The following is a 24,181-nucleotide window of genomic DNA, read 5'->3' as shown; positions in this document are numbered from 1 at the left end:
GGGAAAGAAAGATGTGGCCTGTAGGTGATGTTCCAGCCTGCCTCCTTGTGGCCAGTGATAGAAACTTAATGCAGGAATTGTTTTCTTGCTCAGTCTCTTGAGGAATCTTCATAGTGCCAAATTTATAGTCATAGCAGAAATTTAGCAAATAAAACAACTAGAATTGTGTTAGTGGAAATATGGTTTGATTCATTTTGTTCCCCCCTCCGCCCCCACATAGAACTAACTTGATGTATTAGTAACAAATTTAAACTGTAACAGTATTGTTTCTCTGTTTATTACAGGGATAAAAACCCTCGGATAGGTGATATTCTCCAGAAGTTGGCTCCTTTCTTAAAGATGTATGGGGAATATGTAAAGAACTTTGACCGTGCAATGGATCTGGTGAATTCCTGGATGCAACGATCATCTCAGTTTAAATCTATAATTCAGGACATTCAAGTAAGTTTCCTTCCATATGGTATAGGCATATACTTTAATGGTAGTGTACCTATATATTTTATAGAATCAGAATCTGATTTGTTATCACTGACTTGTTGTTGTGAGTGAGGAAAACAGATTTGATAGGTCTCACGAATGAGGACACTGGACACGCAGCCTTGGTAGTGAAGGATTTTATTTACGGAAGGCAAACGTGGGGAAATGGCAACAGGAGCAAAACACACGCACAATTTATAGTAGTCGGATCGGCAGTAAAACACACGTGGACAATTAATAACAAATGTGGGGAAATCATGTGGGAACAAAGTACATGCGCGCGCACCCCCCCAAAGGAAAAGTCAATACGATACCTGCCCCTCCCTTGACTTTGTGCAAACATGGCTCTTCTGCTTAGGGACAATACTCACACTCCCAACCCTATTCAATGCACAACTGACCAACAGCAGGGTTGTCCCTCGGAGACAGCAAAAAAGAGAGCGGTTCAAGCACACGTGGCTCCCTTTATAGTGCAGCAGGGCTGATGAGTCCAGCCCAGGTAATTCACAGGGAAGCCAATGGCTCGGTGCCAGCCGAGTTAAACTGATTACAAAGACCAATTGCCTGAGGCCAAGTACAGGGCTAATTAAAGTGGCCAATGATTAGGTGTGCATTGATGGACGAGAAGGGGTTAAACCTTGATTGGCAGGTGGTGTGCCTTTTGACCAGGTAATGGGCACATGACAGTCACGACCCCTCCAATACACTTGTGAAACTCGTTGTTTCGCAGCAGCAAAGACATACAAATACATAAGTTACAAAAATCAAAAAGTAGTGCAAAAAAAAGAACAATGAAGTGATGTTCATGGCTTCATGGATGTTCAGAAATTTGATGGCAGAGGCGAAGAAGCTGTTCTTAAGACTCCTGTATCTCTTCCCTGATGGTAGTAATGGGAAAAGGGCATGTCCTGAATTGAAGGTCCTTAAAGATGGATGCCAACTTCTGGAGGCAGCACCTCTTGAAAACGTCCATGATGGTGGAGAGGGTTGTGCCTGTGATGGATCTGCTTGAGTCTACAACATTGCAGTCTCTTGTGACCCTGTGCATTGGAGCCTCCAGACCAGGCTGTGATGCAACCAGTTAGCGTGTTCTCCATTGTAAGAGTCTTTGGTGACGTACCAAATCTCCACAAACTCCTATTGAATTTCAGCTGCGGGTGTCCCTTCTAGATAGTTGGCCTCACATAGATCCTTTGAGATGTTGCTGCTTAGGACCCTGAAGTTTCTCACCCTTCCCACTGCTGAATCTTCGATGCAGACTGGTGTGTGTCCTCCCAACTTCCTCTTCCTGAAATCTACAGTCGTTTCATTGGTCTTGCTGATGTTGAGTGTGAGGTTGTTATTGCAACACCACTCAACCAACTGATTGAGCTCACTCCTGTAAGCCTCCTCATGGCCAGCTGGGATTCTACCAACAGTGGTGCCATTGGCAGTTTTATAGAAGGCATTTGAATTGTGCTTACCCACCCAGTCATGAGTATAGAGAGATGAAAGCAGTATGCTAAGCTTGCATCCTTGAGGTCTGCCTGTGGGACTTAGCATGGAAACAGTTACTTTGGTCTGTCATCTGTGCTAGCTATCAACTGCCCTTTTACACCAATTATACAGTAATCCCAACCATTTTATCACCCCCACACCAGCCCCTCATCCCTGATTCTACCACACACCTTCAAACTTGGGGCAAATTCAACTTCAGTATATTGTCATTCAACTGTACACATGCTTAGTGCCAAACGAAGCAACTTTCCTCTGGACCAAGGTGCACCACACAAAAGTAATATTACCGTAAATAAATTTGCAAATAATAAGTTGCATTTATGACACTAGTTTAAAAAGTAAACAGTATTACACTACTGGCACATCATGCATGATGAGAGCTGGCTGGTGACAGGGAGTTCAGTAGTCTTAGGGCCTGGGGGAAGAAGCTGTTTCTAATCCTAACCGTTCTTGTCCTAATGCTATGGCACCTCCTGCCTGATTGGAGATAGGGGATCAAAGGGATTGTTGGACGGATAGGAGGGATCATTGGCAATGCTAAGGGTCCTGTGTACACAGCGTTCCTGATAAATATCTCTGATGGGTGGAAGTGAACCTCTCAGCAGTCTGTGCAATCCTTTGTAGGGACTTGCTGTCAGATGCCTTATGATTCCTGTACCAGACAGGACTGCAGCTGGTCAGAATACTCTCGACGATGCTCCTGTGACAATCGGTTAGAATGGCTGGGGGCGTGGGGAGGGGGCCTCGCTCACCTCAGCCTCCTCAGGAAGTGGAGGTGCTGCTGTGCTTTCCTGACCAAAGAGGTAGAGGTCGGGATTAAACATGGAACTCTGGTGCTGCGATGCCTCTGTGTTGCCCTCTATCCAGGCATATGAACATGTATGTGTTCCTCATTGTGCATGTATATGGAAAGAATATGATCATTTCAGTCAGTCTGATATGAGGCTGATAGTTTTATTTCTCGGAAGTTCATCTTGAGTAAACCTCTGACAACAAGAGTCCTTAGACTTAGCTGAAATAACATAGAACACACTATTAGCAATGTGCCCTGTGTATCTGTCACAGAAATTAAAATGTTTATTCAAATTTAGCCCGCAAGTTTAACGAAAAGCTGTCAGTTTTGTTCAGAGCTGATGACAGAAGTGTAGTGTTTATCTGTCTTGTTGAACAAAACTGACATTTATGCTCTGTCAGATAAATGAAACTTACTGCAATCGGGCCAGACATTGTGATGTAAGGAATAAAGTACTTTGGATCTACTGAGGCCAATTATTTTATTAGCAGTCCTGATTTATTACAGTAAAACTCACATAAAAAGCAGCAAAAGAATTGACTATGACTGAAAAATTGTGTAAAAAAAGCAATCTAGTAGAAAGAATTGAGAAGTTAAGTGAACATCAGTTTAAACATTGGTTGAAATCAGAGTACATGGAAAAGCAAACTAATTCGTATTTCATTCATTAAAATTGAATAAAAGCTACATCAGGTATTGATCCAGTTGGTCTTTACTGACCAAAAGCTAAAGAAGAATCCACGAGCCATTATAGAAAGTTTAAGGCATAATGAAAGATTAAAACATAAAGTGAGACATTTACTTGTCATGTAATTTGTAGCAATCTCACAGTTGTTTTCATATTCATTGTACTGACTGGAATCTTTGAAATGCATCCAAAAATATTAACTTGAATTAATGAAGCACTTGTGAGAAGATCAAGTTAATATACATTCTCCTTGATGACGTGTGCTTGTAAAATCTGAAAAACTAGCAGACTGATAGTCGTTTACCTTTGTCCTCCTTAGGCCAGCAGCATCTCATTTGTGCCTTCCAGCAATTATTCTTTTGTCTCGCATTAATAAAGAGGAAGAGGGAACATTCTTAGAATAAATTCCTGTATTTTGTGGTTTTGGAGGAGAAGCTTGTTTTTGGTTTGTGGAATGGAATAGATGGTGCAATGCCTATCACTGGTTGTACTCTTGTCCCAAAGCAAATAAAGATATTCTGCTCTTGCACCCACTTCAGAAAATTTCACCCCTTCTGAACAGAAACCAAAGAAAGGCTGGAACCAGGATAACAGGAACAAAACCCAGCAGGTCAGAAAGTATTGATGGGAAAATAAGCAATTATTGTTTCAAGTTAACAGCCCTTCATCAGAAACTTGAGCTGAAATGTTAACTTCCCACAAATGCTGCCTGAGCTTCTAAGGTTTTCCAGCACTTTTTTTTTCCAGATTTTCAACATGTATTCCTTTTTTGTGATTTTCCTCTCCTTTGTAGAGTTTTAATTATGTTTAATCATATGTCATAAATATAATATGATTGTATAGCTGCTTAAAATGAAAGCAAAGTTTTCCTCAAAGACCACCATGTTAGAAAACTCGACCACAAAAATTTAATTGAATATAAACAAAATAATATGGGATTCATTCTATGAAGAGCACATGGTTATGCTGAAATTCTTCACTGATATTAGCTAGCAGCATGGTGAAATAGATTATCACAAACTGTTAGCATACCAAGTCTCCGCTGAGTGGTCTGTGAAAAATGAAGTCAAAGCAAAGTAATTCCGTACAAGGACTTGCAAGTACAGCAGTTGAAGCAGAGGATTAGAAGTAAGTATCCAACTATGTATGCTTTGTCAGTTAATTTGTGTAACTAATTTAACAGAAACAAGATGTGTGTGGAAACCTGACATTGCAGCACCACATGCTTGAGCCAGTGCAACGCATTCCCCGTTACGAGCTCCTCCTGAAGGATTACCTGAAGAAACTGCCTGAAGACTCCTTGGATAGGAAAGATGCAGAAAGTAAGCAAAAAAAAACCTTTTGAAAGTGAAACTTTTACACATCATCACACATATTTTTAAGTCCTGACATTTGGCATAGGTTTGAAGCAATATAAGATGTATTCCAAAAGCAGTTCCAGGAACTACTGTTTAAATTTTTCCTCATTGAAATGGTTTCTGGTGAATTTGTATAGATGCACTGAATTATATTAGTACTTCATGTAATGCAATAGATTTGAAAAGGACATATATTTTCTGGGTATTATTCAAAAGGTATAAGGCCATTGGCATCCGATATCATACAAAAGTACATACATATCATGCATACAAAAGTGTTACAACTTGGGGGCGGCACATTAGTGTAGTGGTTAACATAATGCCTTGCAGAACAGGTGACTTAGGTTCAACTGCCTGTAAGGAGTTTGTACGTTCTCCCTGTGACTGCATCCATTTCCTCCAGGTGTTCTGGTTTCCTCCCACAGTCCAAAGATGTACCGGTTCGTAGGTGAATTGGTCATTGTAAATTGACCTGTGATTAGGCTAGGATTAAATTGGGGGTTGCTGGGCACTGTGGCTCGAAGGCCTGGAAAGGCTATTCCACACTGTATGTCAATCAATCAATAAATACATACATACATACATACCAGGACATGATCAGTGGCTATAAGAATAAATTACACTTACAACATTATTGGCTGGTAATGATGGCATCAAACAACAGGCATTTCAGAGGTTATAGTAAATGAATCATAATTCCCAAATTTATCATTTTTAATTGGGTAGTTGTACTTGTTTAGATAGCCCAGAGATTGATTATGAAACTCTTACTGATTCATTTATTGATAATCATAATGGGACCTCTATATAAATAAGAAATTAGCTCACAAGTGCTAAGAACAATAAATTGGTAAAAATAAATACTGGTAGTTGGTAATTACTAATTGCAAAACTCATGTATTTAGATAAAACCAACAAAGATGATTATAGAATGAATAGAATTTTACAGAGAAGAATAAATGAAAAGATCTGAGGATATTAATACACTAAACAGTGAATGCTTCCCCAGGCATAGGTATGAAAAAGATTGGATAAATTATTAAGTTATGAATTTCTGTAAGCCATGCACCTCAGGGAGGTTCTATATCATTAGGCTTTTAGCCAGGCTGTGGAGTATGGAAAGATGATGAAAGATGTGGTTGGAATTTTAAATAATAAATTGGATATGTGCATGGCTAAGAAACAGACAGGTGATGATATGGGCTAGGTAATGTAACAATCAGGTAGTGTGTAATACAATTACAAAGTTCTCTTTTAGCATTTAGAGTCATAGGATACTACAGTACAGAAATAGGCCTTTTGCCAAACCATTAATCTGCCTGTAGTCCCATTGACCTACGCCCAGACCATAGCATTCCATACCCCTCCCATTCATGTAGCTATCCAAATTTCTCTCGAGTGTTGAAATCAAACCCACATCCACCACTTGGGACATTGCCTCAAGATTCAGGGGAGAAGATTTAGGACGGAGATGAGGAAAAGCTGTTTTTCCCAGAGAGTGGAGAATCTGTGGAATTCTCTGCCCAGGGAGGCAGTTGAGGCTTCCTCACTAAATATATTTAAGATACAGTTAGATAGATTTTTACATAGTAAGGGAATTAAGGGTTCTGGGGAAAAGGCAGGTAGATGGAGCTGAGTTTATGGACAGATCAGCCATGATCTTACTGAATGGCGAGGCAGGCTCGATGGGCTGGATGGCCTACTCCTGCTCCTATTTCTTATGTTCTTGTGCTGGCAGCTCACTCTACACTGTCTTCTGAGTGAAGAAGATCCTCTTCGTATTTCCCTTAACCATTTCACCTTTCACCTTTAACCCATGACCTCTATTGTGGTCTCACCCATCCACAGTAGAAAAAGATACTTGCATTTACCCTATCTAGGCCCCTCATAATTTTGTATACCTCTAGCAAATCTGCTCTTAATCTTCTACTTTTGCCAGGAAAAAACTCCTAACCTATTCAACTCTTTCCTATTACTAAGGCCCTCAAATCCTGGTAACATGCTTGTAAATTTTCTCTGCACTCTTTCACTCTTATTTATATCTTTCCTGTAGATAGGTGACCAAAACTGCACACAATACTCTAAATTAGGGCTCACCAACGTCTTATGAAATTTCAACATAAATTCTCCTCCTGTACTCAGTACATTGATTTATGAAGGCTAGTGTGCCAAAAGCTTTCTTTACAACCCTCTCTACCTGTGACACCACTTTCAAAAAAATATGGATCTGTATTCCCAGATCCCTCTGCTCTACTGCACTCCTCAGTGCCCTACCACTCACCATGTAAGACTAGCCAAAGTGCAACACCTCACAATTGTCTGTATTAAATTCCATTTGCTGTTTTCAGCCCAATTTTCCACTGGGCCATATCCTGTTGCAAGCTTGAATAGTCTTCATCGCTGTCCACCACACCCAATCTTGGTGTCATCCGCAAATTTGCTGATCCAGTTTACCACATTATCATCCAGATCATTATGATAAATGACAAACAACAATCCCTGTGACACAGCATGAGTCACAGGCCTCCAGCAAATTGGCAACTATCTAGTACAACCGTCTGGCTTCTTCCATGAAACCAATGCCTAATCCTATTTACTACCTCACCTTGAATGCCTGATGACTAAAACTTCTTGACTAATCCCCCAGGCGGGACCATGTCAAAGACCTTGCTAAAGTCCACATAGACAACATCCACTGCCTTGCCTTCATCAAGTTTTCTAGTAACTTCCTCAAAAAATTTGTTACACATGACCTACCACACATATGCCATGTTGACTTTCCTTAATCATCAGTCCCTGTGTATCCAGATACTTATATATCTAGTCCCTTAGCATACCTTCCAACAATTTCCCCACCACTGGTGTTAGGCTCACTGGCCTATAATTTCCTGGCTTATTTTTATAGTCTTTCTTAAATAACAGAACAATATTAGCTGTATTTCAATCCTCTAGCACCTCACCCATGGCTAAGGGTTTTAAATATGTCTGCTAGGCCCCTGTACTTTCCACAACAGCCTTCCACAGGGTCAAAGGGAACACATTGTTCAGCCCTGGAGACTTATCCATCCTACTTTGCCTCAAAACAGCAAACACCTCCTCCTCTCTAATCTGTATAGGGTCTATGACCTCGCTGCTGCTTTGCTTTACTTCTATACACACCGTGACTATCTCCCGAGAAAATACAGATGCTAAAAATCGATTTAAGATCTCTCTCATCTCTTTCAGCTCCAAACATAGATACCACTCTGATCTTCCAGAGGACCAATTTTGTCCCTGCTTATCCTTTTGCCCTGAACATACCTGTAGAAGCCCTTGGGTTTCTCTTTCACCTTGTCTGGTAGAGTAATCTCATGGCTTTTTTTAACCCTCCTGTTTTCTTTTGCAACAAGAAGTGTTCTTTGGCATTTCTTATACTCCATAAACACCTTGTTTGTTCTTACCTGCCTAAAACTGCTATACACCTCCTTTTAATTAACTGAGGCCTCAATATCTCTTGAAAACCAAAGTTCCCTAAACCTGTTATCCTTGCCTTTTGTTCTGACAGGAACGTACAAACTCTGTACTCTCAAAATTTCACTTATGAAGGCCTCCCACTTTCCAATTACACCTTTGCCAGAAAAGAACCTGTCCCACTGCACACTTGCCAAATCCTTTCGGATACCATCAAAATTGGCCTTTTTCCTTATTAGAATCTCAACCTGAGGATCAGATCTATCCTTTTCCATAATTACCTTGAAACTAATGGCATTATGATCACTAGATGCAAAGTGTTCCTGACACAAACTTCTGTCACCTGCCCTGTCTTCATTCCCTAATAGGAGATCTAGTATCACATTATCTCTAATTGGGACTTCTATGTACTGATTTAAAAAAACTTTCCTGAACAAATTTGACAAACCTTTTTACAGTATGGGAGTGCCAGTTAATATGTGGAAAGTTAAAATCTATCTCTCTACAAATTTGCACCTCTAAATCCTGCAGACTGTTGGGTGGTCTATATTACAATCCCATTAATGTGGTTATACCTTTGTTATTCTTTAGTTCTACTGATAAAGCCTCACTAAATGAACTCTTCAGTCTGAACTGACTGAGCATTGCCGTAGCATTTTCCCTGACTAGTAATGTCACCCCCCTCCCCCCCCCCAATCCCTCTCGCGCTATCACGTCTAAAACAACGGAATGCTGGAACATTGAGCTGCCAGACGCCACTCCTTCAACCAAATCTCACTAATGGCTATTATGCCATAATTCCACGTGCTGATCCATGTCTAATCTCATCTGCCTTCCCTACAGTACTCCTTGCATTGAAACATATGCAGCTCAGAACATTAGTCCCACCATGCTCAACTTTTAGATTCTTGACTTGTATGTTGGCTTAACAACATCCACTCCACTATCTCTTCGGGTGCTCTGGTTCCCATTCCCCTGCAACTCTAGTTTAAATTATCTGCCCCACCCCCTGCCCCCTTACAGCACTAGCAAACCTTCCCGCTTGGGTATTAGTCCCCCCTCCAGTTCAGATGCAAACTGCCCCTTCTATATAGGTCCCACCTTCCGTGGAAGAGTGTCCAATGATCCAAAAATCTGAAGCTCTCAGTCCTGCACCATCTCCTTTGCCACATGTTAAACTGTATGATCTTCCTATTTCTGGCCTCACTAACATGTGGCATGGATAGCAATCCTGAGATTACAACCCTGGAGGTCCTGTCCTTTAATGTAGCACCTAACTCCCTGAACTCACTTGGCAGGACCTCATCACCCCTTGTGCTCATTGGTACTGGCGTGGACCACGACCTCTGGCTGTTCACCCTTCCTCTGAAGAATATTGTGGACTCGATCTGAGATGTCCCTGACCCTGGCACCCAGGAGGCAAAAAGCCATTCAGGAATCTAGTTCTCTTCCACAGATCCTTTTTCTGTTCTCCTAACCCACGAATCTCCTATCACCACAGCTCGCCTCTTCTCCCTCCCTCCGAGCCGCTGAGCCAGACTTGGTGCCAGAGACCTGACCACTGTGGCTTTCTTCTGCTAATTCATCCTTCCCAGCAGTATCCAAAGAAGTATACCTGTAGTTGAGGGGAGTAGCCACAGGGATATACTCCCTAACCCTCTCCTGACAGTCACCCAGTTACCTGTGTCCTGCACCTTGGGTGTCACAACCTTCCTATACATCCTGTCAATCAAATCCTCAGCCTCCCAAATGATCTGGAGTTCGTGCAGTTCCAGCTCCAACTTCTTAACATGTTCTGTTAGGAGCTGCAGCTGGATGCACTTCTTGCAGGTGTAGTCATGAGGAACACTGGAGGTCGCCCTGCCTTCCCACATCCTACAAGAGGAGCATCCCACTATCCTGTCTGGCATCCCCACTGCTCTAACTGTGCAATAAGAAAGAAAGAAAGACTAGATAATGAAAAAAAAATTACCTATGGCCTACGCCTCTCCTAAGCCTTGATGAGGCAAAGCCTCAACTCGCCAGTTTAACACTGGCCCCCTCACACAATGGTCGCTCCTGCCTAAACCAAACTTCTTTTTATTGGACTTTGCCAAGTGCATAATTATGAGCAGTCCAGTGTCTCCTCAGGAACTGTGGCATGTGAAATGTGCTGAACAAAAAAAAAATGTGTTTGGTTTGTAATAAATAATGTGGATTTTTTTTTTTCAAATCTTACTCTTGTACCTAGTTCTTATTTTTCTTGAACTTCATTGATCCCCTGATCTTGAAATTTTGTTTGGGTTATCACTTACTTCATCAACCAATCAATGTCCCTAAATAATCTATAGCTTTTGCCTCCAATACTTTATTTTGAAATCCATTCCTATTATTGATCATAGTGGATAAAAAAAAAATACTTCTGTACAAGAGTACGACAATGGCCCAAATTTCATTGGTTGGATACCATATCCCTTTGTCCTATTAGTCTGAACTTTATTTTTTAGATTTTCTACAAAATATATGATCATTTTTCTACCCAGTTTGTATACATGCATGTGATTTTGTGAATGCATCATTCTAATAATTTGAAAATGCTTCTCTTAAGTCATTTCTCCAGTGTTTGATTTGCCACTCATCCTCTCAGCTCTACATTTTGTCTAAATTATTCTGTAATTCTTGAACTGCTTCTTCAGATCCTGCTGCATTCCTTCCTAGATATTTGCAGGTTTGGCAAATTTTAAATTCAAGATGATGATACAGGGTTCTGTTCTGAAATGATCGCTGTTTGCAGGCAAAAATTGAAGAAGGCAATTAGTGCAATAAATTATTATGTCCTGCTAAGAAGGAAATAATATCTGTTCCTAATTCATCAGGGGAAATATGAATGCAAGATGTTAATTGTCAAAAAGAGAATGAAAAATGGCCACAGTACAAAAAGATATAGATGATGATTGATTGTAATGTTATTTATGGTTGCTATCTCTTTTGTGTTTATTGACCTTTAATGATCTTCTATCCTAAGCACTTAGCTTAATATCTAGTGGCTTGGTTTAGAATTTTCCTTAATAAATTAGCCTGCTGGTGGTCCAGATTTAGGTTTGTGCATGAGAATGGATAGAATACCAGGGATGGTTTAAACCAGCATTCTCATATGGGTTAACACGATGAAATCTGCAGATGCTGGAAATTCAAAACAGCACACACAAAAGCTGGTGCTGCCTAGCCTGCTGTGTTCCACCAGCATTTTGTGTGCTCTCATATGGGTTGATGATTTAAACAAAGCAGGGAGAAGAATTGGGTGACAAGAAGGGAACAATTCTTTAAAATTATTTTAGATACATTAATAGGTTTAAAGCTTCTATCTGTGGTTTTATGAACTGCATGTTTTTATATACTGTGGACTTTTAATGACAAATTAAAACTTGTTTTTTAAATTTTAGAATCTTTGGAGCTCATTTCTACTGCAGCTAACCATTCCAATGTGGCAATTAGGAAAATGGTAAGGCAATTTAATGTTTTGCTCTACACTTAATGTGCTGTTCACATCTCAATCAGCAATGGATGTTGTGGAAAATAAATGCTTGTTATACTTTCGTCATGAATTTTATTGATTGAAATTTATTGTTTAGTATATCACATCTGCCAGTTTGATATGTAAAATCAAAATCAATTTGAAGCAACGTGTATTAACCACCCAGTTCCGTTCTCCCCATTCTTTATGAACAGCCTTGTCTGGTTACCCAAGTTCCATTCCCTCCTTCCACAGGAATCTATTAACTGCAGTGATCAATGAGCACACTAAATCTGTCTGGCTGCAGAGCAGCAAAGGAGGTTTTGCATCGCATTTCCTGAACTGCCGACAAGCTTTTAATGTTTTAGCATTGTGAAAGTGAATTATACAACTGGAACTATTGGGTCCCCCAAAAGATCTGGTTCTTTAATTGTATTTTCATGTGATAAAAATATAGGCACTTTCTTTCTCAAGGCAAAGTCAGTTTAGTTATTGAAAAAAAACACAATTAGCCCCCTTACCACTCATTTAAAGCACAAACCTTTAGCAGCCAACATTTTATCTGTCTCACTACTACTTTTGGAAACTTATTTCCTTCCGCTTTCCAGATTAATGACTCACTGCAGCCAGATACAAGGCCAGGAAATGATTTCTGTATCCTCCTGATTGCAAGCCATTTATTTGGCATAGATTATATTTTCTTTTAGCACCGCAGCACAATTACTGTCAAAGTTAACACTGTTAAATCATGAAATATGGCTGACAAAGGGTCATAAATTATTCTTTTTCTCTGGAATGGACAGCCAATCTTCCTTTAGGAACTTGCCCATTCAACACTGTTGGCTACTTTGATCAAACAAAGATAATAACTTGAGTGCCTGAAGTCTAAAAGTGATTTCAGACAATAGTTTCTGTGCAGAGGTGAAAAGAACTGTCTTGAATCATATTAACTAAAATTAAATTTTATATACATAGGCTGTAAAATTTATTATGCACATTACCTAAAGACACAAGTTCTGTCTTTCTGAATAATCACAGGCAATATTACTGAAAAACCTTTTAATTGGTAACCAGATGAATTTCCTGATTCCTGTGGTACATAACTCATTTTTGACCGGTATTTTTCCTTTATATTTCACTTTTATGAGAAGTGATTTGGAGAGAGAAATGGTGATGATCATGAACTAATATCCATGATTCCTCAAAGTTAATCTACTTTGTTAGGCTATTGGATAAGAAAGGGAACCCAGATTAGATCAAGCCTGTCTATAGATTCACAGTTACAGATAATCTGTTCAGGGCATTTCAAAATAGTTTATATCTATAAGAAGTGCATTTTTAGCTGTTTGTTTCTTAAAAAGCTCCTCCAGTTGAGGATGATTAACTTCCCATGAATTCTAAGGTGATCAGTGAGTCTTACAGGAGGTGAGGAGATGAACCATTTGCTGCAGGTAACCCAGTTTCTGAGGTGGACTTGTGTGCCTAGTATATATGGTCCAGTTGAATTCTTGGTCAATAGTGATCTCCTGGATATTCAAGTGGGGTCTTTGTGATTGTAATGCTGTTAAATATCAAGGATACCCAAAAAGGTAAGAGGAGGAGCAAGTTATTGAGCTACTTCAGTCTGCTCCAGAAGTCAATGGCTGCTGTTTTCCTTCTTTTAGATTGAGTCTTGATGAAGGTAGTTAATTCTATGTAGAACTTTACTTACCATTTATCATCCTATGGCTGCATGCAGACATTTGATTTGTACATCAAATATGGTAATGCTGGCTGGAATGATAATTCATCCAGCACAATAGGCCCTTGGCAGACTGGGTCCACACCATTTATTAAGCACCTATGTACACTGATCATGCTTAACTTTCCCTATATTCCCAGTATTTCCCTCCAGGTAAGTCAGGAGACACATTTAAATCTGCCAGTTATTGGAATTAAAGGCCAGAATTTGTTGGTAGCGGTGAGCTACCTTTACTTGCAGCTGAACAAGCTACCAGCTACAGACTTTTGTGAAGAATTGATCTAATTCCCACTCTGTGGCAGGTACTGGTAGGAAAGCCAAAACAAACCCCCCCGCCCCCCCCCCAACTTTGAAGGCTATCAAAACAGCCGAGAGTGTTGTATACCCTCATATGCCGGGTACCTTCAAACTTAGAAAAACAATTAAAAGAATTTGGGGGCATCAAAGTAGAAGCAAATTTGCGTGGCAGGGTGGAGATACGTCTCTACCAAAGGAAGTGTAAGGCACTCCTACCTTCTGCTACCCTGTAGGTCACCTTCGGGCAAGGTGTAGCACCTCCTCAGCCCCCTGATCAGAGTCAGGTAGTGGGTGGTTGTATGAGCAACTGGTTCACATCACAAGTCCTGGTTATACAACCACCGATGCCAGGCAGACAATCTCCAAAGATTATTGATAATAGCTGGGGTCACCTATCTTGCAAAGACACTGCCCAGAAGAAGGCAATGGTAAACCAGTTCTGTAGAATTTGCCAAGGACAATTGTGGTCAAGACCATTTTTGCCCACAACATACGAGATAGCACATAATGAATGAAAGCAGCATGGTCGTTTATGTAACGCTGTTAGAGCTTGGGGTGTTCCAGAGTTCAGAGTTCAATTCCAGTGCTGTCTATAGGGAGCTTGTACATCCTCCTAGTGAGCACATGGGTTTCCTCTGAGTTCTCCAGTTTCCTCCCACAGTCCAAAGACTTACAGGTTAGTAGGTTAATTTGTCACTATAGATTGTCCCATGATTAGGCTAGTGTTAAATAGATGTATTGCTAGGCGGTGCAATTCATTGGGCCAGAAGAGTTGTTCCGCACTGTATCTGTAAGTAAAATAAAATAAATGATTAAAAATATAAAAAGATAGATACGAGCCAATTAATATATTTTAAACCATTTAAAATATTAAAGAAGGGTCAATTTTTAAAAAATTACTGTGATTCTCTTTGTCGCTGGAAGAAAAGTTACTTCATTAAATGATTAGGCTAACTGTTCATCTGGCTGGTTTAAACAAGTGCAGATCCACACATGTTGCCAAAGAATCTAACATGTAAGTGTTCTGCCACTTGACTCCATGTTGAATTGTATGTTGATATGCCAGTGTCATATGGCTTGTAAATTTGAAAATTTAAAGATCAAAGATCTTCAAAAGATTAGCAGCAGAAACTAATCCAAAATCAAACAAAACAATTGCTACTTGCCTGAGACAGTATGAACTTGTTATACTTGCGTCACATCCCACAGCTCCAGTGACTGCTCCAAAAGTCGACCCATTTATTCCATCCTTCATTAGCAATTTGCAAACATACAATTAACAAATATGCAATTAAGCATAATTGAGCGTTATCTCAGCGGTCAGCATAGATATGACCTTGACGGCCCCAAGCTACAAACTGCCACGAAATAAGCATGAATACGGAATTTGTTCCCCTTCGCTTTAACCGCACCCCCACTAATGTGACCAGGTACCATAGTAAATGCACAATGCAGAATACGAGGCTCCCACCTTCCAGCTCCCTAATTATTATACTATAATAATTACAACTGCATGCTACTAAGACACGGGGGACATGAAATTTCAACATTTGCACAAATGTTCTCTTTGGTTAAGCATTGTGATTTTCTCCTGTCACACCAGGTTGTCCCTCTTGACTGCATTCAGGAAAATCTGTCCTGAATGGCTGCTGCCAAAGCTCGTTCAAACGGAAAACTGAAGCCCCATTAACTGTCCGCTCTGGCCAAGCGTCATCTCTTCCACCACCACGGTCCAACCCGGCATTGTTCTGGCTGCATAGGGTCCAACACGAACGCTGCAAATCACTTGCGATGTCTCCAATGCCCGAGGCACATTCACCCCTATCAGCAGCTCGATTTCTGACTTAATTTCCAGCAAATGAACGTGTTTTGGGTGAGACCATTCAGATGATCTCTCAGGTGATCTCCCCCCTAAGGCCATTAGATACCAGGGCGTTACTCACTGCTGTGTTTGCTTCATTCACAGCGTGTTTCGAGTCTGCACTCTTTTCATCAGAGTGCATATGAAGGATGTTGACATGTTTGCCGCCGCATATCTTGCATGAAAGACGTTTCTTGCCGTCCTTGTTGATGAGCCCCCTGCACAAACAACCATAGCAGACACCTTTTCCCTTATCAGAAGGCAATGTAAACCTTTTTCATCAACTTAGAGTACAAATCCAAAGTATGCTCACCCTGGCAGAACAGGCAAACCTTATCATTAGTTCTGGACTCTGTTTTTGCTTCACTTTCAGCACCCACAGTTGTGGCAAAGCTGTTTCCTTTAGTTTGAAAACGAATTTTGTTCACACCTTTACTTGCTACTAGCCATATACCCTTGTATACTTTCCCAAACACTGAGTGTGTGACATTATTTACTTGCCTTTCAATGAAGTCAACAACATCAGTGAAAGTAACCTTATGTTTGTGCCTTTCATGCAGTTCATACACCGCCAATCGCCATTCTTTTCTAAGTTCAGGGGACAACTTATTTACAACAACCTTCATATTAACAGGCATGTTCAACTCATGCATGGCCTGCACGTCTTCCGTAGCATTGCAACAACGTCTAAGAAAAAGACTAATCTTGAAGAGTTTTCACGTCTTCCAACTTGATATGCTGCCAAGAACAAGAATTTTCCTTGTAGGCCGCAGCAATATCTGATCCTCACCAAAGTGCTCCTGTAGAAAAGCTTTGACCCTCAGATATTCTTCCTCCGGGCTGGCTCGATTGCAACTTTTGACAGGCTCTTTAGGGTAACCTCCAGTGTACTGTCGAGAAATTAGAGACTGTCACCAAAATCTTCAGTCTTACTTTTAATGCTATTCCTGAAAGCCCTCATAAATGAATCGCCATCAAAGTTTTGAATCTCTCTTTGAAGCAGAGATGCAGTGCATTGTTGTTGCATCAGTACACTTGTTATTTCTTTTCATGTCCTTATGGCCTCCAGTGTGACATTCAGACCTTTATCACCTGAAATACGAGTGTCTTCATGCCAGAAACCAATGTTCTCAGAAGCACTTCTTACTATTGGATATATCATAGGTTCAAAGTGCCTCCTTGGTGTAGGCTGAGAGTGAACGCTTGGGGTTCAAATTACTGGCTCATGGACTTTAAGTTCTCCAGAGATTTAGTATGCTGGATTTTCTCTGTGTCTTGTCAACATAGGAACTATCTCCATAGAACAGCACTGCTGGAGCATGTTTAGCAATTGCAGCCTGTAGCTCTTTAACTCATCTTGGTTGCAATATCTTCCTGCAACCTCAGCTCCTCCATCTGTCTTCGAAGTTGCTCTGCCTTTTCTTCCACATTTCTCTGAAACTATTGCTGGTTTTTCTGAAATTATACTTCCTGATGTCCCTCGTCTCTCCGAAGCTGTTCTGCCTGTTCTTCCAATACGTGTTTATCCCTGAATATCTGTTGCCTTGTGTGTAAATCAGCCTCCATTTTAGTGTGTACCGATGTGGTATCAAATGCACGGGATGTCAATCTCTTAGCGTCAGAACTGGCAGCACACACGTTAGATATGCTGTCCTCAGCACGTACGTTATCCTGTGACTTGTCACCTTTATACATAGTCACAGCCTGTACTGGTTTGTAAATGTTTTCATTTCCCCAGGGAGCTGACCTTCAACATAGCACTTTTTGTTTCAACCATTGTTCAGCCTCTGCTGTGACTGTACTAATAAGCAGATCAATGTTTACAAAGTCTTCAACCTGTTTATCTTGCTCAGAGATAGGCATTAAAGAAAGCCTAACAGCATCTTCACGGAGAGCTTTAAAATCATCCAAATAAGACTGCACTCCCAAAATACTCTCTTGCTCTTCCTGCAAAGATTTCTAATTGATGATGTTAAATCTTTAATCCTCTTAACACTTTATTATAGTCCTTTCAAATGCTTTTCAAAGGTTCGCCAAAGCTTTCCCCGTAAGTTTAATTTCTCTTAGTTCTGCCTTCAGCATTACTACTTCCAGCCTGACTCATTTTGAATTCTATATGCGCAAATAAGACAAGACAATGCAACTTCAATTCAGCTTTTCAATTCTTCAGCAGTTCAACAGAATCAAGGATCGAACACTTCAGAACACTCCAATCCAACCCAATTGGACATGGCAGCATTGACCACTTCAGAACTGTGTTTCAAATCCAAACTCACAGCGTGAAACAACAAAAAAGATTGTTACTTGCCACAAGCTGCTGCAGGCTGGTGCTTCCAGTTTCTCGGACACATCTGACGGCTGATGTCCATTTGGTCTAACTGTCGAAATCTTTGCTGACAAAATGTAGCGGCAAAAACTAATCTAAAATCGAGCAAAGCAGTTGCTGCCTGTCTTTGACCATAGGGACTTGTTATACTTGCATGATATGCCCACAGCTCCAATGATTGCTCCAAAGGTTGAATGCTATATTCGATCCTTTATTAGCAAACGCTCAATTATGCATTATTAAGCGTTATCCCGTCAGTCAGAAAAGATATGACTTCCGCGGTCCCAAGCTATAACCTGCTGCAAGATAAGCAGGAACACGTAACTTCTTCCCTTCACTTTTACCACACCCCCACTAATGTGACCTGTTACCATAATAAACGTGCAACACACAATACATGGCTTCCATAAGCTTTACTTGTCACGTGTACATCAAAAAGCTAGAATCTAGAACACTGGAATACTACAGGCCCTTCGACCCTCGATATTGTGCTGATCCGCATATGCCTTAAAAAATTGTACTAAACCCACACTACCCCGTAACCCTCTGTTTTTCTTTCATCCATGTGCCTGTCCAAGAGTCTCTTAAATACCCCCTCTTAAAAACACAGTGAATCGTGTCATGTGGGTCAACGGCCAACACAATCTGAGGGTGTACTGATGGTAGCCAAGCTTCTGGTACCAACACTGAATGCACACAACTTACTAACCTGCGCGTCTTTGAAACGCGGGAGGAAACGCAGGATGAGTGCACAAACTTCTCACGGACAGAAGCAGGATTTGAACCCCGATCGCTAGCACTGTATAGTGTTACGTTAGCTGACATGAAGCCGTGCAGCCCACTACACTACTGTGCCACCCAATAACGTTTGCAGCTTTGAGCTTCCAGACGCTGTGGGTGTGATTGCTTACAAATTGGCAATTTCACAGCCCAGACTGAATAATCTGGGGGTTTGTTTTAAAAAAAACTTTAGTAAGGTTATATTCAGAGGTGGTGCAGAAAGGTAAATAATTAGGGAAAGAAAAAATAAGATTATTTACAAACAAGAAAATCTGCAGATGCTGGAAATTCAAGCAGCACGCACAAAATGCTGGTGGAACACAGCAGACCAGGCAGCATCTATAGGAAGAAGTACAGTCGATGTTTCGGGCCGAGACCCTTCGTCAGGACTGTACTTCTTCCTATAGATGCTGCCTGGCCTGCTGTGTTCCACCAGCATTTTGTGTGTCCACTTGTGTAAGCCCTTTTCATCTTTACAAGTTTTATTCCATATGCTGTCGTTTGCAGAAATTTAAAAAATCATCATTTCAAATTGTCTTTAGTGACCCATCAGTAACTGAGAGCTAATTGTGTCACTTTGTAACAGTGAATTGTAATCCTTTTTTAATAATTTCATCACCAACTATTGCCTGTTAAAATAATAGGTGTGTAAATCATCTGTGGAATAACAACAAAGTCATTTTCCATGCACCTCATTTAGTATTCATGAACCTATTTAAATATTAAGCAAAGCCCCTTGTACAATTGTAATTTATTGAATTAATGTAATATATTGTGTCTGATCAAAAGCTATGATGACAGGAATCTTGTTGCATCAAGATATTAAACTTTTTTTTTATTTCTAGGAAAAAATGAATAAGCTACTGGAAGTTTATGAGAGGCTTGGTGGTGAAGCAGATATTGTCAATCCAGCTAATGAACTCATTAAAGAGGGCCACATTCAAAAGCTGTCAGCTAAGAATGGTTCAGCTCAAGATCGATACCTGTTTCTGGTAAGCCATCGTCAAATTTCATAAGGTATCAGCATTTATCTATCCTTCTCCCCACATTTTAGCAGATATGGTCCATTCCTTCATTAAGAAGCTCCATAATTACAACTGTTCATGTTATTTCATACCACAGATTTGTCAAAGCTGCACTTTGCTATTTCTCTCACCCTGCTGCTTAACAGTCCTGTGGTTTTGTGACAAACTAACTGATGGTGCAGAGTAAGAGGATGCAGACATTGTCACTATTAAATAGAACAATATAGTTGGCTTTATTTTTCACTTTGGGGATACAATTTGTTAGCCTCCATTCTTCACTGTTGTTTTTAATACCATGCTCCTGTTTGAAGAAACTAATAAAAGTAAGTTCCATTTATGTGTAAGCTCTTTTCATCTTTAAAATGGGGTACAAACCCAGAACCCCATAACTCTGGTAAATGATTATTATCGATTGAGTAAATTAGATAAAATGATTTATAAGGACATTTCTCATACTCAGTTTGAGGGAAGAATTGTTTAGGTAACTAAGTCAAAACAGTTTTTCTAGGAAAGCTGCTTCACAATTGTAAAATTTCATCAAGTTGTATAATTTTGTAATATTATGGATTTTTATGACTTGCATAAATAACTTGATACCTAGGTTCCTTTAATGATCTATTGAACTTTTATTATTTCCTGTCAATCATTTATTAATTAAGTGGAAATAACACCACGTTTCCTATCATAATTGTTTTATATTATTTGCATTATTTTATAGTTAGCGGTTACACTGTTTGAAATCAAATATTTTTATCTTTAGTTCAACAATATGGTTCTTTACTGTGTGCCAAAGCTTCGACTGATGGGACAGAAATTCAGTGTGAGAGAGAGGATTGACATTGCTGGAATGCAGGTTTGTAATATAAAATTGTTCACAAAATATAAATTATTTCACAGAACATATGTTGGCATGTTGAGAGCAATTTAATCTCTTCTTTAGGTCCAAGAAGTTGTGAAAACGAATGTAACACATACATTTACAATCATCGGAAAGCAGCGGTCTCTGGAGCTTCAGGCCAGGTATATGGAATGTTGTAATTTTTCATTACGATTGTTCTGGTTGAACTTTCTGCTCAGGTCGAAAGGAAATGTGCAGTGGATTGAAAATGTATGAAAGGAAGTTTTTGAAATTTTTATTGAAAGGAAGAGTTTAAACAAAAATGACACGATTATCAATATAATGAATTCTCTAAAACGTTACTATTTCAGGACTGAGGAAGAAAGCAAAGATTGGTTTCAGGTATGGAATGTCCAGCAAAATATTTTGTTACTGAATTGTTTTCCTGTCAATGCTGGAATTAGTTGTTAAGTATCATAAAAACATGGTGTTTTTTTAATTAGGTTATCAATGCTACAATTGAAAAGCACAAGCAAAACAGTGAGACCTTCAATAAGGCTTTCAGTAGTTCTTTTTCAAGGGATGATGAAAATCCTCCAGATTCCCCTGTAAGTACCACATTTCTTCGAGACCGCAATATATGGTTGCCTAAGAGGTAGCTGAATTAATGACAAGCAGTTAGTGCAAACTAAGTACAAGACTGGGAAACTGTAGTGGTTATTTAACACCTTGTGAAATCATCATGATTTCTGGTGGGGCTTGCCAGTGCAGACTGTACATCTAGAGATGTAAACACTGGACGAATATTTTGGTGTGAAATTTTTAAATGTGAATTAAAAGTAGCAACTTGGGATGCAAAATGTAATTTATTCCTTGCCTTTCGTATTTTTGTTATCTGTGCTATCAACATCATTTTCTGTCATTTTCTGTTTTCTTCATTTACAACCCACTCAAAGCTAGTGCCCAACGAAGGAAGAGGAAGAGTATCTCATCATCTTAATTATGGAAGAGTTTTCCACTCTCTTTCCTCTATGTCACATCTTAATGTTCTGCTTTTCAGCCCTTTGCTCTAAGGCCTACACATATGAAAAATTTTTTGAAAATCTTCTTAATCATCTGGGTCACCTCATCAAAAAACTCATTCAGGTTTGTAAGACGTAACCTTCCCTGATACACAAAGCTATATTGACTATCCATGATTATTCCATGCTTTTTTTTTTAGAGGTGAGTAAATTTTAGAACATAGAAATCCACAGCACATTACAGGCCCTTTGGCCCACAATGTTGTGCCAACGATGTAACCTACTCTAGAAACTGCCTAGGATTTCCCTACCTTAGAGCCCTTTATTTTTCTAAGCTTCGTGTACATATCTAAGGGTCTCTTAAAAGACCCTATTGTATCCGCCTCTACCACTGTTGCTGGCAGTGCATTCCACGCACCCATCACTGTGTGAAAAACTTACCTCTGACATCCCCCTTGTACTTGAATTACTTCCAGGCACCTTAAAGCTATGCCCCCTCCTGTTAGCCATTTCAGCCTTGGTGAAAAGCCTCTTGTCTATGCACACGATCAGTGCCTCAGAGGATTTGTCCCTGAGGATCTCTGTTAAAGGCCCCAGAAAGCATCTGCTGTCCCTCAGTAGATAACCTAAGATAGATCACATAAGACCTTGGGGTCTTGTCTACCTCAATGTTCTTCAAGGAACCCAGTACTACCTCCTTAATATCAGAATCAGATTTAATATCACCAGACTATGTCATGAAATACATGACATGAAATACAATGAAATAGTGATAAATAAATACAGAGGAAAAAAACTGAGTTATATTAAGTATAAGTATATATTAAGTATACTTAATAATTAAGTATATATATATGTCTGTTAACGTTAAAGTTAAAAATAGTGAAGTACAAAATAACAAAAATAAAATAAGAAGTGAAGCAGTGTTTATGGGTTGAATGTCCATTGAGAAATCGGATGGTAAAGGGGAAGAAGCTGTGTCTGAATCACTGAGAGTGTGCCCTCAGGCTTCTGTACCTCCACCCCAATGGTAACAGTGCTAAGAGGGCATGTCCTGGGTGCTGGGTATATTGAAAGTTGGATGCCGCCTTCTGAAGGCACCGCTCCTTGAAGATGTCTTGGATCAATGTGCCACAGATCAGCGTACTCCACTCTGATCTCTGTCCTCTATGTCCTCAGTGAATTTGTTAGGTACCAAACCCAATTCCTTTGCCACTTGGCAGAAATTTCCTCCTTTGTCCTTATTTAGTCCTATCCTCTCCCTTTGTTATTTTTCATGTATGTTTCATCATGTGTGCTTTAAATACAACACTTCAGGTGTGTAACACACAAAATGCTGGAGGAGCTCAGCAGGCCAGGCAGCATCTATGGAACAGAGTACAGCGGACGTTTCGAGCCACGACCCTTCAGCAGGAGGGTCTGAAACGTTGACTGTACTCTTTTCCATAGATGCTGCCTGGCCTGCTGAGTTCCTCCACCATTTTGTGTGTGTTGCTTGGATTTCCAGCATCTGTAGATTCTCTCTTGCTTGTGATTGGATTTCAGGTATGCTTTGTTTGCAGTGTACGACTGTATAATTAAGTGTTGAAAACATTCCTTTTTATCTCTCTTTTAGCCATTCATTAAAGTAACTTTTCTTTTAAAATCCTGCCACCCTTTCTAACTGCTGCAACATTATCAGTATTACCTATAAATACCAATTAAAAATAAGTAGTTATGCATGAAAGATGTATGAAGGAGGCAAAGAAGTGCCAGTTGGAGTGCAGTGTAGGGAATTGTATGGTCATACACTTTGGTAGAAGGAGTAAAGGTGTGGACTATTTCTGAACTGGGAGCAAATTCAGAAATTGAAGGTGCAAAAGAACTAAGAGTCCTAGTACAGGATTCCCTGAAGGTTAACTCGCTGGTTGCATTGGTAGTAAAGAAGGCAAATGCTATATTGGCATTCTTTTCAAGGGGACTAGAATATAAAAAGGAGGTTGTAATGCTGAGGTTTTACAAGGCATAGGTCAGACCACATTGGGGTATTGTGAGCAGTTTTGGGCCCTATATCTAAAAAAGGATGTGCTAATATTGGAGAGGATCCAAAGGAGATTTACAAAAATGATTCCGGAAATGGAAGTATTAATGCATGAGGAGCATTCGATAACTCATTGAAAACTCCCTAATATTGAAAGGGTCTAAATAGAGTGAACATGAAGAGGATGTTTCCAATAGTCTAGGACCAGAGGCCTGAGAATAGAAAGATGACCCTTTAGAATAGATCTGTGGAGGAAATTTCTTCAGCCAGAGGGTGGTAAATCTGTGGAATTCATTGCCACAGATGGCCAAGTCACTGGGTATGTTTAGAGTGTAAGTTGATAGGTCCCTGATTAGTAAGGACGTTAAAGGCTATGAGGAGAAGGCAGGAGAATGTGGTTTATTCTTCTCCTTCATGCAGAGGGAACTTGTCTTGCTGTGAAGAATTGTGAAAGTCACATCAATCTACATTTAGTAAATGACTTTACCAGTTCCGGGTAAAGTACATGCCTTAAG

General features: G+C 39.9%; 1 protein-coding gene across 2 annotated transcripts in view; it reads left to right on the top strand.

Annotated features, from left to right (window-relative positions):
• The window catches only part of LOC140741797 (FYVE, RhoGEF and PH domain-containing protein 3-like), a 282,274-nt gene that overhangs the window by 209,543 nt on the left and 48,550 nt on the right, over positions 1–24,181 (top strand). For both annotated transcript variants that reach the window (XM_073072191.1, XM_073072192.1), the window contains 8 exons: positions 285–441; positions 4,639–4,777; positions 11,686–11,744; positions 19,607–19,753; positions 20,547–20,639; positions 20,727–20,806; positions 20,996–21,026; positions 21,128–21,232. In XM_073072191.1, the coding sequence (XP_072928292.1) occupies positions 285–441; positions 4,639–4,777; positions 11,686–11,744; positions 19,607–19,753; positions 20,547–20,639; positions 20,727–20,806; positions 20,996–21,026; positions 21,128–21,232 (811 nt within the window). The remainder of the gene's footprint in view (positions 1–284; positions 442–4,638; positions 4,778–11,685; positions 11,745–19,606; positions 19,754–20,546; positions 20,640–20,726; positions 20,807–20,995; positions 21,027–21,127; positions 21,233–24,181) is intronic.

This window comes from Hemitrygon akajei, chromosome 19 (assembly GCF_048418815.1).
Source record: "Hemitrygon akajei chromosome 19, sHemAka1.3, whole genome shotgun sequence".
In the NCBI taxonomy this organism is placed as follows: Eukaryota; Metazoa; Chordata; class Chondrichthyes; order Myliobatiformes; family Dasyatidae; genus Hemitrygon; species Hemitrygon akajei.
Note: the sequence above shows the minus strand (reverse complement) of the source record. Positions and strands in the feature narration are given on the sequence as shown.